This window comes from Dendrobates tinctorius, unplaced genomic scaffold, assembly GCF_039654945.1.
Source record: "Dendrobates tinctorius isolate UK_male_01 unplaced genomic scaffold, ASM3965494v1 ptg000270l, whole genome shotgun sequence".
In the NCBI taxonomy this organism is placed as follows: Eukaryota; Metazoa; Chordata; class Amphibia; order Anura; family Dendrobatidae; genus Dendrobates; species Dendrobates tinctorius.
The window spans coordinates 3463319-3481845 of NW_027361937.1; the positions used below are offsets into that span (position 1 = coordinate 3463319).

General features: G+C 45.7%; 1 protein-coding gene across 3 annotated transcripts in view; it reads right to left on the reverse strand.

Moving 5' to 3' along the window:
* The window catches only part of CDH22 (cadherin 22), a 691233-nt gene that overhangs the window by 128051 nt on the left and 544655 nt on the right, over positions 1–18527 (reverse strand). For all 3 annotated transcript variants that reach the window (XM_073559369.1, XM_073559370.1, XM_073559371.1), the window contains exons 3-4: positions 2282–2576; positions 1021–1140 (exon numbers count right to left, since the gene is read on the reverse strand). In XM_073559369.1, the coding sequence (XP_073415470.1) occupies positions 1021–1140; positions 2282–2576 (415 nt within the window). The remainder of the gene's footprint in view (positions 1–1020; positions 1141–2281; positions 2577–18527) is intronic.

An 18527-nucleotide genomic window follows, 5' to 3' on the forward strand; every position in this document is an offset into this window, starting at 1 on the left:
CTGCCATCTTGGAAGAAGGAGGAAAGGAACGTCGATCTGAGCAGAGAAGGTATACAGAGACACCTGGTGGGGTGGCTATACACACAAAATGTACAGTCACTTTTCAGTCCCAGGCTTGTTATGCATTAACTAGTGGACACAACTGTATTTGTACAATAATGCCAATCATGACCCAGATTTAACAAACCACGTAATCCACGCTTAGAAATAGGACTCTTTTTAGGCTTTTAATTGGTGCTTTAAGTAGATGGTTCAGTATAGAAAGGGTCCTAGCATCTTTTTAAAGAGGGAAAATATCAGTATAAATGGAACATTGTTTCATGACCACTTCCAATATATGCTGTAAATTTAGATGATTAATAAGACTTGACTATTTTTATTTAGGGACTGAAAATGAATCCCACATTTCGGACCGACTAACGATAATAAATAATAGAATAGTCACTCACATTAGAAAATAAGAATCTCGTCTTGGAATATGCATGTATTTTATGTCAGCACTCTCCAATGACTTGTCTGATTTACTGTACACATGTAAAGCTGCTACTTTTGTCGTCAAAAATGCTTATCTTAGTGCCTAGAGTTTGTAATTAAGGGGAAAGTGATTGGCAGAATGTAGTATTGAGCTGTGATGTAGTCCTATACTGCTGATGTGGGCCTTTCCAATGGTTCTTTACAAGCGTCCATGACAGCTTCCTACTGTAAATTGATAGATGTCAATAGTTAGGGAACATGATGTGGTAATGAGGAAGCTGTAGAAAAAAGGCTTAAGTGCTTGACTAGCTGGAGACTGCGTGCATTGTTTAAATTTATCATCCACCATAATTTATGGTCACAACAATTAACTAACATGCATTTGGGATGGAAGGCTACATATAAAGCAACAGAACAATCTGCATTACGCCTGTCACTATCAAGACTGATATAGTGATGTCTCCACGTTCCTTAAATGGATTTTTGTGGCCACCAAGTTCTGTATTTCCTTGCCAATACCTTAGTCATGGTGACAAAAGTCCTTACCTGTCTTGCTGTCCACGGTGAAATGCTTCTCCCCCTCCAAGACACTGTATACCACTCTGGCACTGCTTCCATAAGCAGGGTCATCTGCATCAAATGCTGAAACTGCCATAACAGATGTTCCTATAAGGAGGACAGAAACAGACGTCATAATCCCATCAATCATTTGGGCTATGTTGCAATGATGAGCTTTTGGTGCATTTTTGCTTCTTCAAAAAACACAGCCTCTTACAGTTTCAGCAAAGTTGAAAGGATTTATAGAAATCTCATGCACACTGTGCTTCTTTTTAACGCAGCGTAAACTGACCGGTGGTGTGTGTTTCAAATCCGCAACATGTCAATTTCTCCTGCAGGTTCGCTGAGTTTTCTGTTCGAATTTTCCCCATAGACTTACATTTGATGCAGGCAAAAAACGAGCGTGCGCTTTTAGTGCGTTTCCGTGGAGGAAACACATCAAAATGGATGTAATTCACATCTCAGTATGTCAATAAAGTTTTGTCAAAGTCAACTACCAGGAAGTATCAAAAACAAAGCAGCTTTATTTAAAGCATGACCCACCAAACAGACAAAAAACGTAAAAAATACGATAAACACGACGCATGTTAAAAAAAGTACACAAAAACACAAAAAAAAATGCAGGTAACTAGAGATGAGCAAACCCAAACTTAAAACTTCGGGATTCATACTAAACTCCGAAAACGGACAAGTCAGTTTTAATGTTCAGAGTTCTGAGGGAAGTCCAGTGGAGACAGAGGTAGAGAGGGAGACAGAGAGAGGGAAAGAGGGAGGAAGGGAGGGAAAGAATTTTCCACTTCTAAACTTCATGCTCCCATTGATTTCAATGGGGTTCAGGTTCAGATTCAAGTTTGGGTACAGTTATGGTACCCGATCCAAACTTTGGACTAAAGTTTGGTCAGTTACCAGTACCCAAACTTTCACAGGTCTGTTCATCCCTACAGGCAATCTAATTTAAATAATAGGTGCGGAAATGGTGAAGAATTTCTGCAAAATCAAAAATGCACCAAAAGCTCATAGTGGGAACATTGCCTTAGCCCACATTGACATGTCCAGTATTTGGTCAGTATTTTACATCAGTATTTGTGAGCCCGGAGTGTGTATAAAGTACAGAAGTGGTGGCCTGTTCTATTATACTTTTCTTCTGACTGTTCCACTCCTGGTTTTGGTTTACAAATACTGAAGCAAAAAACTCACCAAATGCTCAATATGGTCTTATGGTCCAACTTGTCCAGGAAATTTGACTCACCAACAGGAGATAGCTCAGGGACACTTCCAATGTACGGGGCCTGCAGGAACCGAGGTTCACTATCATTAATGTCCTGTACTTTAATGATGAATTCAGACTCTGGTTCAAGAAGTCTATCTGTGTGTCTATCTCTGGCCTGGGCACGGAGGGTGTAGAAGGTCTTGTGCTCCCGATCCAAGCGCTCGGTGGCATGTATATCTCCGGTCAGTTCATCGATGATAAAGATGGAGCCAGCTCCCTCTCCAGAAATAGTGTATTTAATGGAACCATCTCCTTCGTCTGAGTCTGAGTGAATCTGTGAAGACAAATGGGATGTTGATACGAATCAGAAGAACTGAGATGAAAAAAACAAATATGACAATGTTTATTATCTGACATAAATGAAATATTGAATCGAATTCAGGCAAAAAGCTCATCTGAACATGCAGTTTAAGTAGAACAAAATCATTCAGTTCCCTAGGAGACTGAATAATGTCACAATGACTGCACCCTGTGACAAGGGCACTACCATAACAATGAAGGGGATAGAGACAACACAAAGAATACATGTTCAGTGAGGATCACAGGATGGATGGAGAGGATGGATGGAGAGGGGTCTTCCAGCATCGCTGTGTGGAGGTTCTTACACAGAAAGAAAGGGTCTTCATATGCAACAAAATGAAATATATTTTCCTGACTGATCTCAAAAGAGAAGTAAAAAATGCATAAAGTTCCAGGATCTGAAGAGTTAAAGCATAAAATATCCTTCATTTTTAACTATTTTCTATTGCATAGAAAGTCATAAAACTTCGCCACTCACCTATTAGTGGACTTGTCTTCATACCTGTAAAAAAAATTAAATTTGTGTCCTCCAAACCCCTGGTTTTCCCCAGCTTATTTCCTGCCTTCAGCCGCATTGATATCAGAACATACTCATCTAAAGTACTGCTGCTGTCAGTGAAAAGGTCAGCGTCTGTGTCCTCCTCTGAGTGTCCTGTATAGGACAGAAGAGTGTTATGCAAGTGTCACGTGACATCTGCATGACATGCATATGCAATCCATATGCAATGCGTAGATTGGTAGATAGATAGATATGGGATAGATTGATAGATGGTAGTGATGGGCGAGCACTAAAATGCTTGGGTGCTCATTGCTCGGGTCTAGCAAATTGGAATACTCGGGTACTTGGACAGAACAACGAGCCCAATGTAAGTCTATGGGAGACCCGAGCATTTTTACAGTGATACCCCCCGGGGGTCCTTTTAAGGTCTAAAAACATCTGTAAATCATGGAAACGCTGCTCAAAAGACATGGGAACATCATGGGGATCGCCCCTGGAAGCATTCCTGACTCCTAGTTCAAAGCTTTAAACAATGTTGTCAGAGTTTCATGCCATTTTTACCGCTGCACCAAAAAAACATACCAAAACGGATTTTGCGGGGAATTATGTTAAGTTACATCCTTTCCAGATTAATGACTTGTACATAAGGCAAAACAATTAACCCCAGACCAAAATGTTCCTCCACGTTTTTGAAGCGTTTTTCAACTTTAACATTGCTTTCAACCAAAACAAATGCATTCACTGGGAAATGTCATTGTAACATTTACCAACCCGAGCTGGCCATGTGGTGTGTGACACATAAGCAGACACATCTGGTTTCATTAATGAAGGAGGAACTCTTAAAGTCACAGAGCCTATTTTTACAGGGGCATCAGGCACCATTACTCTGCTTAAAGGGCCATTATTAAACAGTGGTTCTCCTAAACTGTTATAGCCTTTGCAGTGAGTGGATGGGCTGCCAAGAATTACGACGCACCCCAATACCCCTTTCACGAGATGTCCAAGAGGGCTTCGATAAAAAATGCTCCATTGAATGCAAGTCCTGCCCTGCTACCAAGTCATATGCACCCCAATATGCCTTAGAACCCAGGTAGTGGATGGGCCCAGGAAAATCCACTTCACATTATTGATTTTATACTCCCATTCTGTTTTCTTATGCATTGACTGCAAAGTCTGCCCTGCTACCAAGTCATATGCACCCCAATAAGCCTTTGAACCCAAAAACTGGATGGGCACAGGAAAATCCACTTCACGTTATGGATTTTGTACTCGAAATCTGTTTTCTTATGCATTGACTGCAAAGCCTGCCCTATCAAAAAGTCATATGCACCCCAATAAGCCTTTGAACCCAAAAACTGGATGGGCATAGGAAAATCCACTTCACATTAATCCACTTCACATTATTCATTTTGTACTCCCATTCTGTTTTCTTATGAATTGACTGCAAGGCCTGCCCTGCTACCAAATCATATGCACCCCAATGACCCCAATCCCTCCTTGGAAGAAACATGGAGGAGGGCCTCTTAACAAAAAATGTCCCATTAAAAAGGAGCGGGTCTCCTAGACTTGTAATGCCCATGCCCTAAGTATGCTGGCTGGCAAACATTTTCCCCTCTGGGGTACACCTCAACCTTTTCCATAACAAGTATTTAATGACCACCAAAAATACCCACCTTTGTTAGGATTTTGACACTGGCTGTAGCAGCATGGAACACGCTAACCCTGTTGATCTAGTCGTGATGGATGATGAGACGGGGAGGAAGGACTGATTAAAAACTATGCCCTATTTAAAGCAGTGGATCTCCTAGACTTGTAATGCCCATACACTAAGTGTGTTGGTTGGCAAACATTTTCCCCTGTTGGGTACACTTCAACCTTTTCCATTACAAGTATTTAACGCTCAGCAAAAACACCTACCCTGGTTAGGATTTTCACACTGGCTGTAGCAGCACGGAACACGTTAACCTTGTTGATCTAGTGGCGGTGGATGATGAGATGTGGAGGAAGGCCTGATTAAAAACTATGCCCAATTTAATGGAGCGGGTCTCCTAGTATTGTAATGCCCATACACTAAGTATGCTGGCTGGCAAACATTTTCCCCTGTGGGCTAGATATCAACATAGTGTGGCCTTGTTTTGGGTGGGGCATCATAAACACCTTGCAAAACTTTAACATGGTTTGACACACAATTGATGATGGGAAGGTGCAGGTTTTTAGTAAAAATATTTTGGCCGAATCGTTGAATTAAGTGATCTGGAAAAGGGACATGGTGATGACAGGAATGGGAAAGTACATGATTAATAACAGCGGTGGCTGTGGGAGGTATGAGATCCAGGATATAGCCAACAATGATTCATCATTTATCCACCATCAATTACCAGAATCGGTCTCATGTCCGTCATAAGATCGGTGTACCAGATGCATGTGTCAGACTCGCCCAAAGAAATGCCCATCCAAAATATGTTGCCAAACATGCATTTGTCTGTATAAAGGGTAAAGTGCAACATGTTTGTTAGATACAGAATTATAGAAAGCAGATCAGTGTAGGAGGAAAACAAAACAAACTGATGTATGCTCGTGAAAAACTAAGTTTGAAGAGGAGTGCACCGTCTGTAACTATAAATACACCCATGCAACAAGCTTCTTCATCTTCATCCATACATATTACCAATAATATGCAAATGTCACAGTCTAAAATTAATTTTCCAAGTGTAACCAACACTGTTAAAGTAATGCCACAGAACATAAATAACTACGACCATTTGAAAAACCTGATTTCCTCTTTACAACATATGGACGATGATGGTATTGTTGAGGACTTAGAAAATTTCCGCATCCACACCAAGAAGATGAAGATCACAGCTGCAAAAAATGCTCCAAAAAGGCAGTGAATGTCTGGATAATCATTTTCTCTAGGACAAAGTTTACCTCTTACTAAAGTGGTACCGAATAAGACATACACAGCTCTCTAGTGTACTCAGCGTAAGATGCTTGACAGATGATGTATTCTGATTTGTCCATGTCCATTTTTTGAAAGTGAGCAGAAAAGAAGGATGATTAGGCAGAAAGACATGTGATTTTTGTCAGTAAGGAGGTGATGTCAGGTACAGATAGGTAGATCTGCATGTCATCGGCGTAGTGATGATATTGCAAACTGTGCCATTACATAAGCTGGCCCAGACCGAACGTGCAGCTGGAAAAGAGTAGGGGTCCTAGAACAGAGCCTTGGGGAACAATGAAAGACAGGTGTCGAGGTGAGGAGGTGGTGTGGTAGAGAGAGACAATGAATGTCCCCCTACCAGTCTTCTGGATAGCTAATACTAGAGAAGAGAGAGAGAGGATTCAAAAAGATATAAATAAACTGGAGAAGTGGGCAGCAATGAACAGAATGGTTTTTAACAGGGAAAAATGCAAAGTACTACATCTGGGCAATAAAAAGGAAAAAAGCATATACAGAATGGGAGGAATAGGCCTAACAGCACATGTGAAAAAGACTTGGGTATACTAATAGATCACAGACTGAATATGAGTCAACAGTGTGATGCAGCAGCAAAAAAGGCAAATGCAATTCTAGGATGTATTAACGGAAGCATGCAGTCTAGATCACGTGAAGTCATTATTGCCCTCTACTCCTCTTTGGTCAGATCTCATCTGGAATATTGTGTCCAGTTTTGGGCACCACATTTTAAAAAAGACATCAACAAACTGGAGCAAGTTCAGAAAAGAGCAACCAGAATGGTGACCGATCTGCAAACCCTGTCTTATGAGGAAAGGTTGCAGGATTTGGGATTGTTTAGTTTGCAAAAGAGAAGACTGAGAGGAGACTTAATAGCTGTCTACAAATATCTAAAGGGCTGTCACATTGTAGAAGGATCAACTTTATTCTCATTTGCACAAGGAAAGACTAGAAGCAATGGGATGAAACTGAATGGGAGGAGACACAGATTAGATATTAGAAAAAACTTTTTGACAGTTAGAGTGATCAATGAGTGGAACAAGCTGCCACGAGAAGTGGTGAGTTCTCCTTCAATGGACGTCTTCAAACAGAGGCTGGACAGACATCTGACTGGGATGATTTAGCGAATCCTGCTTTGAGCAGGGGGTTAGACCAGATGGCCCAGGAGGTCCCTTCCAACTCTACGATTCTATGATTCTATGATTCTTGTTTCTTAAATACTCTGCCGATAACCCCAAAAAGGACATTTGCACCACTGGCAATGGCCGCATCAGCAGGGGTAGTAAAACTACCAGCCTTACCACCACCAGCATGATCAGGCACATGGCAGCAAAGCAACAGACTTTGTTGGTTGAACACCAGGCTCCATGAACAGTGTCTGCAGGTGATACCACTGCTTCTTCCGCTGTTGTGCATGGAAGCCAATCCCCTGTCCACGGTGCATGCGAAGATGCCTCCTGCCCTGTAACTGTTGTTGACCACAGTCCAATTGCACCATCATCAAGCACATCCACGTCCTTGTCCCAGCGCAGCCTTCAGTTGTCCATACCCTAGTCAATGGACTGTAAGCGGAAAGACGCAGCCAATGCCCCACACGCGCAGGAATAAATTCACAAATTTCTCGTCTACTTGCGCTCAAAATGTTGCATTTTAGGCTCATGGGAAATGGACGCTTTCCGCAACCTGATGGCGTTGACTTAACAAGGTGCTCGGTCCCCATCCGGCACTATTTCTCCTGGTCTGCCATCACGACGTTAGATAAGCAAGCACGTGTCCCACAACATTACCCGAGCCATCACCAATGCTGGTACAGCGAAAGTGCACCTAACCCGGACACGTGGACTAGTGCTTGTGGGCAGGGACGGTACATCTTGCTGATGGCACACTGGGTTTTCGTACAAAAAGTCATTATCCAGTCGGACATTGGGAGACCATGTCACAGATGTATGGAGGAGACAGGTTGGGGAAGGCTTTGCATGTCATATTTAAGGTTTTGAACTGTAGCCTATGGGCAATAGGAAGGCAATGAAGGGCATGGCAGAGAGGAGAGACTTGGGACTAACGGAGGGACACTTGGAGTACTCTGGCAGCAGAGTTTTGGATAGATTTGAGTGGTGCAACAGTGCTAGAGGGGAAGCTACAGAGTATAAGGTTGCAATACTCGAGGCGGGAGATCATGAGGGCGTGCACAAACATTTTTTAAGTTTCTTCTAATGTACAGATCCAGGAAAGGTTTTTGAGTTGTAATGGACAGGAGGAGGCAAGGGCTTGGATATATAAAATCGAAAGAAAACCAGCTCACCTGCATCGGCATGTGGTGCGAGGAAGCACGGACCTCATGTAGTCATCACGTGCAGATAATGAAAAAATAAAAAAGGTGATCCAGCTTCCAAAAATAATCCAAAATTTATTGCAGCATATTAAAAACAGAGAGTGACGAACAGAGTTCACATATCATCTAACAGCAATGCATTTCGAACAGTGAAAAGTTCTTTCTCAAAGCTTGGCTATGTAGCTTGAAAGAGAGGGCAGAGTCGAGGATCACCCCGAGGCCACGAACATGTGGGAATATTTGTCCTGGTGTGCCGTCTCAGCATTACACAGGCACGTGTCCCACATTACCCGAGCCCTCCACAATGCTGTTACTTGGAAAGTCCACCTAACCACAAACACATGGACAAGTGCTTGTGGTCAGGGACAGTACCTCTCACTGAGGGTACACTGGGTTAACATAGTGGAAGCCGGGACCCACTCCGACCTTGCTATGGTGCCCATCCTCCCAAACAAAGAGTATTGCGTGCCCTACGTCAATCTGGGTTGCCCCCACAGTGTACAGCTCCTGCACCTCCTTCACCTCTTCCTTCGCTTCCTCTTCAGCCTCCAGGTACAAAAGGTAGCACATCAGTCACAAGCTAGAAGCACTGCAGCACTGCCTAATCAAAGTTGGAAAAGGCTTTGCTGAAGCTAATATGCTTCTGTGACATCTCTGCTGTCGAATTGTGGACAGTAGAGTTGAGCGAAACGGGTCGAAAAAATTCAAAAGTCGCCGACTTTTGGCAAAGTCGGGTTTCATGAAACGAAACCCGACCCTAGGATGAGGTCGGCCACGAGGTCGGCGACTTACGCGCCAAAGTCGCGTTTCAAAAGTTTGTTTTGCGCTCTTTTTCAGCCAATCAGGATCCACGGACACTGTGGGCAACGTGATGACCTAGGCACGGGTCACCACCATCTTTCAGAAGGGCATGCAAGTGATTGGCTTGCTTTGGTGGGCGTCACAGGGGGTATAAAAGGGCGTGCACGCCGACCGCCATCTTACTTCTGCCGATCTTAGTATAGGGAGAGGTTGCTGCTGATTCTGTAGGGAGAGCGTTAGGCAGGGAAGAAGACAAAAGAACTGCTTCTGCTGCTAGCGATTTGGCCTGCACAACACACAAGTCACTGTGTGTGCAGTGCAAGGGGAGGCTATATTGTGGTGTATCAGTGGTGTTGGTTGTTGGGCTGCCTTTTAAGGCTTCCTGACACGCTGGCATTGCTGTTTACCCACTGCTCCGCAAACTGCTTTTTTAAAAGCAATCCAATCTCCCTTATCCTCTAGTCACTTTTGTCACAGCTGTGCCATCGAGCCTGTCACATAGCGCTCAGATATCAGTGGGCCTCACACAATCCACAAGTGTCCAGTGTATAAAAGTGTGCGCAGAGATTCAAAATCTCCATTATCCTCTCGTCACTTTGGTCACAGGCAGCTGTGCCATCGAGCCTGTCACATAGCGCTCAGATATCAGTGGGCCTCACACAATCCACAAGTGTCCAGTGTCCAAAAGTGTGCGCAGAGATTCAAAATCTCCATTATCCTCTCGTCACTTTGGTCACAGGCAGCTGTGCCATCGAGCGTGTCACATAGCGCTCAGATATCAGTGGGCCTCACACAATCCACAAGTGTCCAGTGTCCAAAAGTGTGCTCAGAGATTCAAAATCTCCATTATCCTCTCGTCACTTTGGTCACAGGCAGCTGTGCCATCGAGCGTGTCACATAGCGCTCAGATATCAGTGGGCCTCACACAATCCACAAGTGTCCAGTGTCCAAAAGTGTGCGCAGAGATTCAAAATCTCCATTATCCTCTCGTCACTTTGGTCACAGGCAGCTGTGCCATCGAGCGTGTCACATAGCGCTCAGATATCAGTGGGCCTCACACAATCCACAAGTGTCCAGTGTCCAAAAGTGTGCGCAGAGATTCAAAATCTCCATTATCCTCTCGTCACTTTGGTCACAGGCAGCTGTGCCATCGAGCCTGTCACATAGCGCTCAGATATCAGTGGGCCTCACACAATCCAAAAGTGTCCACTGTCCACAAGTGTGTGCAGAAATTCTAAATCTCCCCTGTCCTATAGACACCTTGTACCTTGTTTTACATTACTATATAGTTTGTTGGATTTTGTCTACATTTCTACCAAAAATGAGGAAGGCTGGTGGAAGAGGCCGTGGAATTGGGCGGGGGTTGGCAGCTGGTAATGATGGTGTTGGTGGTGGATCTGATGGTAGTGGCAAGAGCAAAATAGGACCGAATGCAGGAGGTGCTGACCCTGCGTCATCGTCTGGCTACATAAGGCCTCGAACGCTTAGCTTTCTAGGAGTTGGCAAACCGCTTTTAAAGGCAGAGCATCAGGAAAAAGTTTTGTCTTACATTGCTGACTCAGCCTCCAGCTCTATCGCCTCCTCTTCTTCAGTTGTAAAAAGTAAAAGCACTGAGTCGTCATTGGTCATTTTGACCCTGATGAGACTCAGGTGCCCCTTCTCGCACACTATACCACCATACACGGTGACACAGAGAAAGGTGCACATGACATAGAAGAGGAGGTGATGGATGACCCAGTTGTTGACCCAGATTGGCATCCATTGGGGGAAGAGGGTGCTGCTTCCAATAGCTCAGATGAGGAGCATCCACAGCAGACATCGACATCGCAACAGCTGTTATCTGGCAGGCCCGGAGCACTCCAAAGACAGGTTCCAAACATCAAAAGAGTTGCTGGACAGCTTGTCCAGAGGGTCAAAAGATCACAGCGTGCTAGGCCGCAAAATGTCTGCCAAAGTAGGAAGAGTGCAGTGTGGCACTTTTTTGAACAAAATCCTCATGATCAGGCCAAGGTTATCTGTAAGAAGTGCGCAAAGACCTTTAGCCGAGGGAAAAATCTGAAAAATTTGAATACCAGTTGCATGCTTAGACATTTAACCATCATGCACTTGCAAGCGTGGACACAACACCAAACCTCAAGTGCCACATGTGCAACTGATCACAACGAAGGTAGTCAGCAACGCTACATTGTTTCCCCCACTGTAAGCCCACCGGTTAGCACAGCAGCAAATGTTGAGGTGTCATTGCAAGACCACAGCAGTCAGGGAATCCCACTGTTATATCAACGAAAGACTGATTCTAGGCCATCAGAAAGAACACCAACTCCATCACCATCATCAACGCTCTCTCAGTCCGCCCTGTCCACCGCTACTTCCACCATATGCAGCTCTCAAGTCCAGCTCACCCTCCCAGACACTATGAGTAGGTCAAGAAAGTACTCAGTCTCTCATCCGCGTACACTGGGTTTGAACGTCCACATTGCCAAACTAATCTCGTTTGAGATGATGCCCTTTCGGTTGGTGGAAAGCACAGCTTTCCGCGAACTCATGGCCTATGCAGTACCACGCTATGACCTACCCAGTCGCCACTTCTTCTCTCGCAAAGCCATCCCAGCCCTCCACCATCATGTGAAAGACCGCATTGTCCATGCACTCAAGCAGTCAGTGAGCGGAAAGGTGCACCTCACAACTGATGCATGGTCCAGTCGGCATGGCCAGGGCCGTTACGTGTCCATCACTGCGCACTAGGTTAATGTGGTGGATGCAGGGTCCACAGGGGACAGCGGTGGTGGGACAGTGCTGCCTAGCCCATGGTATAGGAAACAGTTGGCTGTAGGCGTTCGACCCTCCTCCTCCTCCTCCAGAAGCGAAAGCTCGTCCACAGAGCGCAGTCGTACGAGCACTCCATCTGCAGCTGCCACTGTTGCACACGATGTGTCCCCCTATCGAGCAGCTAGTGGAAAGCGTCAGCAGGCTGTGTTGCAGATGATGTGTTTGGGTGACAGACACACCGCCGAGGTGCTGGCCGAGTACTTGAAGCGACAAACTTAGTCATGGCTGGGCAGTGTACATCTTGAGGCAGGCAAGGTAGTTAGTGATAACGGCCGTAATTTTGTGGCAGCCATAGCCCTTTCAAAACTCAGCCACATACCTTGCTTGGCTCACACCTTGAACCTGGTGGTGCAGTGCTTCCTCAAAAATTATCCGGAGTTAACAGCCCTGCTCCAGAAGGTGCGAAGACTGTGCGCGCACATCCGCCGGTCGCCTGTACACTCCGTTCGTATGCAGAAGCTGCAGCGATTGCTCCACCTTCCCAACCACCGCCTCATTATCGACATTGCAACAAGGTGGAACTCCACCCTGCACATGGTGGAGCGGCTGTGCGAGCAGAGGCAGGCCATAATGCATTTGTGGGAGGATACACGGCCAGGCACTTTGAGAGCAGACATGGAGTTGACAGGCGTGCAGTGGTCGAAGCTGAAAGACCTTTGTAAAGTCCTTCAGCGTTTTGAGGAATGCACACGGCTGGTAAGCGCAGATGACGCCATCCTAAGCATGAGCATCCCACTTATGCGTCTGCTCATGCAAACTTTGATGCACCTTAAGGAGCAGGCGTCTGCAGCCAATGTTGATGAGGAGGAAGAGGAGGAGGGAATCCTTGATGACATTCAGCCATTGTCTGCTCAGGGACCTCTCCTGGACGAGGTGGAGGAAGAAGAGGAGGAGGAGGAGGATGATGGGGATGATTACTTAGGGGAGGAGGATGCATCTCGTGGGGCAAGTGAAAATGTTGGCGTGGCAAGGTCTGGTACAGGGTTTGTGCGTGACTGGAGGGATGTGGATTTGCCAGAAAGTGCTCCTCCACCCAGCACTCGCAGTGCATCATTGACACCGGGAACATTGGCCCACATGTCAGATTATGCCTTGCGGATCCTAAAAAGGGACCCCCGCATTGCCAAAATGATGAACGATGACGACTACTGGTTGGCCAGCATCCTGGATCCACGCTATAAAGGCAAATTACAAAACATCATGCCACAGGAGAACCTTGACCTAATATTGGCTAATAAACAAGCAACTCTGGTAAATCGGTTGCTTGAGGCACTCCCAGCACACAGCAGCGGTGATGGTTCTCACACGAGCCGTACGGGCCGGGGGCAGCTTGGCAGAGGTGTTCGTGGTGCACACAGCAGAAGTGGCGTTGGAGACAGGGGTTTCATGACAATGTTGTGGACTGATTTTTCAAATACCGCTCACACAACTGGTAATACTGCATCGATGGAAAGTGACAGGAGACAGCAGTTGTCAACTATGGTTACAAACTACTTTTCCTCCCATATCGATGTTCTCCCACACAGGTCATTCCCCTTTGACTATTGGGCCGCTAAACTGGACACCTGGCCTGAATTGGCCCAATATGCCTTACAGGAGCTCGCTTGCCCAGCTGCAAGTGTGCTATCGGAAAGAGTCTTCAGTGCAGCTGGATCAATCCTGACAGAAAAAAGGACCCGTCTGTCAACCCAAAATGTGGATGATCTAACCTTCATTAAAATGAACCACGCATGGGTTTCCAAGGATTTTGTCCCACCTTCCCCTGATGACACATAGGGTGACAGAAAAATGGCTTGCTTTGGTCCACCTCTTCCTGGTACTTCACCTATTTCGCCTTTTGCATCAGCTGAATGTCCAACATCAACATATGCCTCTTTCTAAAACTCCCTAACTGTGCTGCCTCCCCCCCATGGCCGGGGTCACCACCTACCGCACGACACCGTGCGAGTGCCGTTGCCCTGGACAGGTGGGTAGGCCGACTCTTGGGCGCGGGCACTGGCACAGGGTCCCTCATAGTGCAATCAAGTGTCTCTGACGGTGGTGGTGCACACCCGCCGTCAGACACACCGCTGTACTATGAGGGGCCCAGTGCCAGTACCGACGCCCACGAGTGGGCCCCCCTTGCTTGGGCAGGGCCCCAGCATTTGCAATCTTTACCTCTCCCTGCTCCTCCGCTGTGTAATCTGGGCCATCAAATCCATACTGTGCCTGACACCGTCTGAGCCTGCCTCCTGAGACATATATTTTGAATGTGTACGCTATCCATACATGTTATCCGGGGATACGGTACCCTTTCTAACCTTTGTGCAATCACGTGCAATCCATACTGTGCCTGACACCGTCTGAGCCTGCCTCCTGAGACATATATTTTGAATGTGTACGCTATCCATACATGTTATCCAGGGATACGGTACCCTTTCTAACCTTTGTGCAATCACGTGCAATCCATACTGGGCCTAACACCGTCTGAGCCTGCCTCCTGAGACATATATTTTGAATGTGTACGCTATCCATACATGTTATCCGGGGATACGGTACCCTTTCTAACCTTTGTGCAATCACGTGCAATCCATACTGGGCCTAACACCGTCTGAGCCTGCCTCCTGAGACATATATTTTGAATGTGTACGCTATCCATACATGTTATCCGGGGATACGGTACCCTTTCTAACCTTTGTGCAATCACGTGCAATCCATACTGTGCCTGACACCGTCTGAGCCTGCCTCCTGAGACATATATTTTGAATGTGTACGCTATCCATACATGTTATCCAGGGATACGGTACCCTTTCTAACCTTTGTGCAATCACGTGCAATCCATACTGGGCCTGACACCGTCTGAGCCTGCCTCCTGAGACATATATTTTGAATGTGTACGCTATCCATACATGTTATCCGGGGATACGGTACCCTTTCTAACCTTTGTGCAATCACGTGCAATCCATACTGTGCCTGACACCGTCTGAGCCTGCCTCCTGAGACATATATTTTGAATGTGTACGCTATCCATACATGTTATCCGGGGATACGGTACCCTTTCTAACCTTTGTGCAATCACGTGCAATCCATACTGGGCCTAACACCGTCTGAGCCTGCCTCCTGAGACATATATTTTGAATGTGTACGCTATCCATACATGTTATCCGGGGATACGGTACCCTTTCTAACCTTTGTGCAATCACGTGCAATCCATACTGGGCGTGAGAACGGCTGGCGAGCTGTTAAGCAAGCTACAGCACCTGTCCAGACAAGTACAGGGATTCCCTAGCGAGGAGACTTATTTGATTGTTTTCAATGTTGGGACAGCAATTTTTGGGGAGCACTATACTCTGGAGAATGATAGATGGGGCCCACCATACACTGGAACATTCCAAAGGTGGACATCAGACACTGGAGCAGCATTTACAGGGCCCATTATACACTAGAGCATTAGAAATGGGGCCCATTATATTTGGAGCATTATTTGGGCCCATAAGACAGTGGAGCTTCATCCATGGGGACCAACATATACTGTAGCATTATGTGGAGCTCATCATATACTGTTTCAAACATTATATGGGACCAATGATTCTGTATGGAGAAATAGATGGGCCTCGTCATGAGATGTAAAAAGTGAGGTATTTTTCATTGTACTATACCGCTATTTATCTGCCGTATCGGAGCATGATGAGTTGTGGTATGTGTTAAAGGGGCGCTCTTTCGCCCAGGGCACATGAAAACCTGCAGCCAGCCCTCCCCCCCCACAACTTTAGCCAAATAACCCCCATTTTTCAGTGCGTAACTTGTATTATGAAGTTAATTAAGGTTGACAAGCTTAAGTAAGAAGAATTGATGCATTTGGCATTCAAATTGGCACTGTAGGTGTGTTTCCTGTCCTCCTCTCACTGCCGACTTTTATTCCCCATTGACTTACATTGGGTTTCGTGTTTCGGGACGACCCCGACTTTTCCCTATAATCGGACGATCTTGCTTTACCCGACTTTTGGAAAAGTCGGGTTTCATGAAACGAAACGCGACCCTAAAAAACCAAAAGTCGCTCAACTCTAGTGGACAGCTCTGAAAGAGCAGGCAGATAGGTGGCTGTGACCGCTGAACCCACAGCCAGGCATGGTTGTGTGTGACAATGGCTGGAACCTGGTGGCTGCTCTGTGGCAAGGTGAGCTCACACACTTGCTATGCCTGGCTCATGAGCTTAACTGAATTGGTCAACGTTTTGTGAAAAGTGTTACGGAGCAGGCAGATCTGCTTGGAAAAGTACAATGCTGGAAATACCCATTTTAGAAAGTCAGCTACAGCTTCATCCACCCTTGCCGTGATTCAACAGTGCTTGCAGCTTCTGGCTCCCCGACTGGTGTGTGATGCCCCCAGACCTTGGAACTCCACACTACAGATGTTTGAAAGGATTTGTGAGCAGAAGAGGGCAATTAGTGACTAGTCTACCAGCATCAACAAGGTTGTCGTTATTCAGTTCTGTCTTCACACATAAAATCTGATGAGTGGACATGGATGTCTGACATATGTAACATCTTCCAAAACTTTGAGGAATCCACCAAGAGGGTAAGTGTCAATGAAACCATGTGACCATCCTGCTTATCTGTGTTATAATTTGAAGATTGAGCGTTATTATAGAGCGAAAACATATTTACAGTTTAACTTTTTTCAAACACAGCAGTCCTAAGTAACAACAATAACAATAATCCAATAATTAAACCAAAATAAAACTACCCTGCTGGTGACAGCTTACAATCTACACTAAGAAACAACGATAATTATACTTAAACCCAAACAAAACAATCCTGCTCGTGACAACTTACAATGTAAAATGAGGTGGGGGAGATAAAAAAAACAGGGGTGTATTTACAAGAAGGTATTTACAATGATGTTTGTACAATGATAATACCGAGGTTAGTTCTAAGTGTTGGAGGCCTGAGGATAATGAGGAGGAGAGCATGGTCAGTCATCCTCTTGGTGAGGACACGGAAGAATTGACTGTTAGCAGTCTTGCATGCATGGCTGAGTTAATGTTATGCTGCCTTTCCCATCACCCTTGCGTTCTCAAAATTTTGGGTGACGGGCAATAAAGTTGGTGACACTTCTAGACCCACGCTACAAGGAGAACTATAGATCTCTTATTACAGAGGCAGACAGGTGTACTAAAATGTTGGAGGAACAGAGGGCCCTTCTAGCGGTACTATTAAAAAATTTCACATCTGAAAACGCTGGCAGCAGAGATCACAGTTTGTTGGCCAAGCAAGGAGCACAGGTGAGAGAGACACAACTCCAAGCCAGCAAAGGCAGTGGAACCCTGGCAAAGTTTGGGGAGAGTTTTCTCAGACCCTCTCATCGCCCTGTCCCTGAGGCGAGGGGGACTCTCACAAGGAGTGCAAAGTTTGGGAAAATGCTGAGGGAGTACCTTGCTGACTGTACCAACATCCTCTGTCATTCATCTGCCTTATAATTATTGGTTGTCCACGCTGAACACGTGGCACGAACTGGCTCTCTCTATTGCGCACGTGCGCTGTACTCACGAGCAAGGATCAAACAACGCCTCACTCTCGGGCAGTTACTGGGCAAACGGCGCCTTGCTAAATGGCAGTACCGCTTTTAGTGGTGTGAGACAACAAGAACAGTCCTTTGCAGTGCCACTGCTTTAAGGACAGAGGACGCTACTCAATCTCCTATGCGCTGCATGTCCACACCAAAAATCTTTGCTGTCTTGCCCGCTTTCTCTTAAGCTGGCCCCCTGCCTCTAGGTCACAGGGTCTGTCTGTCTGCTGCATTTTGCCACAGCGTTGGCGCTTCGGGTGCATAGTGCACTGCCCCCCTTGCTGCTCACACGGTCACAGCTGTCGACTCACTCCTGCTTTGCTTTTTATTTCCCTCAGCTTCTGGCCAGGTTCACTGTCTAAACACGACACCTCATTCTGTGTAATGGGGCCTGTCCATTCCCCTATTCATTTGACCGGGAAACAGGGGAGGCAGCCTTGACAGTTCCGTACCCGTCGCAGCACAGTCACCCGCAGCCCGCTCATCCTGACTCCATACATATCTGGCACATCAGTTCTTTAATCCAAGCAGCATAGAATGCATATACTTCCAATTTTATAGAGAAAATTGGACAGTACATCCAGGACAGTTTCAATTTGAAAGACTTTGTAGCTCATATCTGTCCACAAGATGACACTAGTCTCATACTTAAAATCTTCGGTGGAAAATAGTTTCCCCACTGAGAGGTTATGTATGTTCAGAATTATATAAAATAATTCGTATGATTAATTATTCATACCTATTTGCGTCACAATGTATTCATCTTTTTCTTCAAGGCTTTTGAATATAAGGTTGTAAGAGTTAAAGCAACTTGTTGAAGTGTGTTTTACCTCAAATGTGAAATTACTTGTCAATTGTCATCTTTACTATTTCTCCAGCCCGTGTGCGGCTAACCACCTCATTGATGTTATTGAGTTTCTTTGGCAAGAAAACAACAGCTCCACCAATACCACATGCTTTT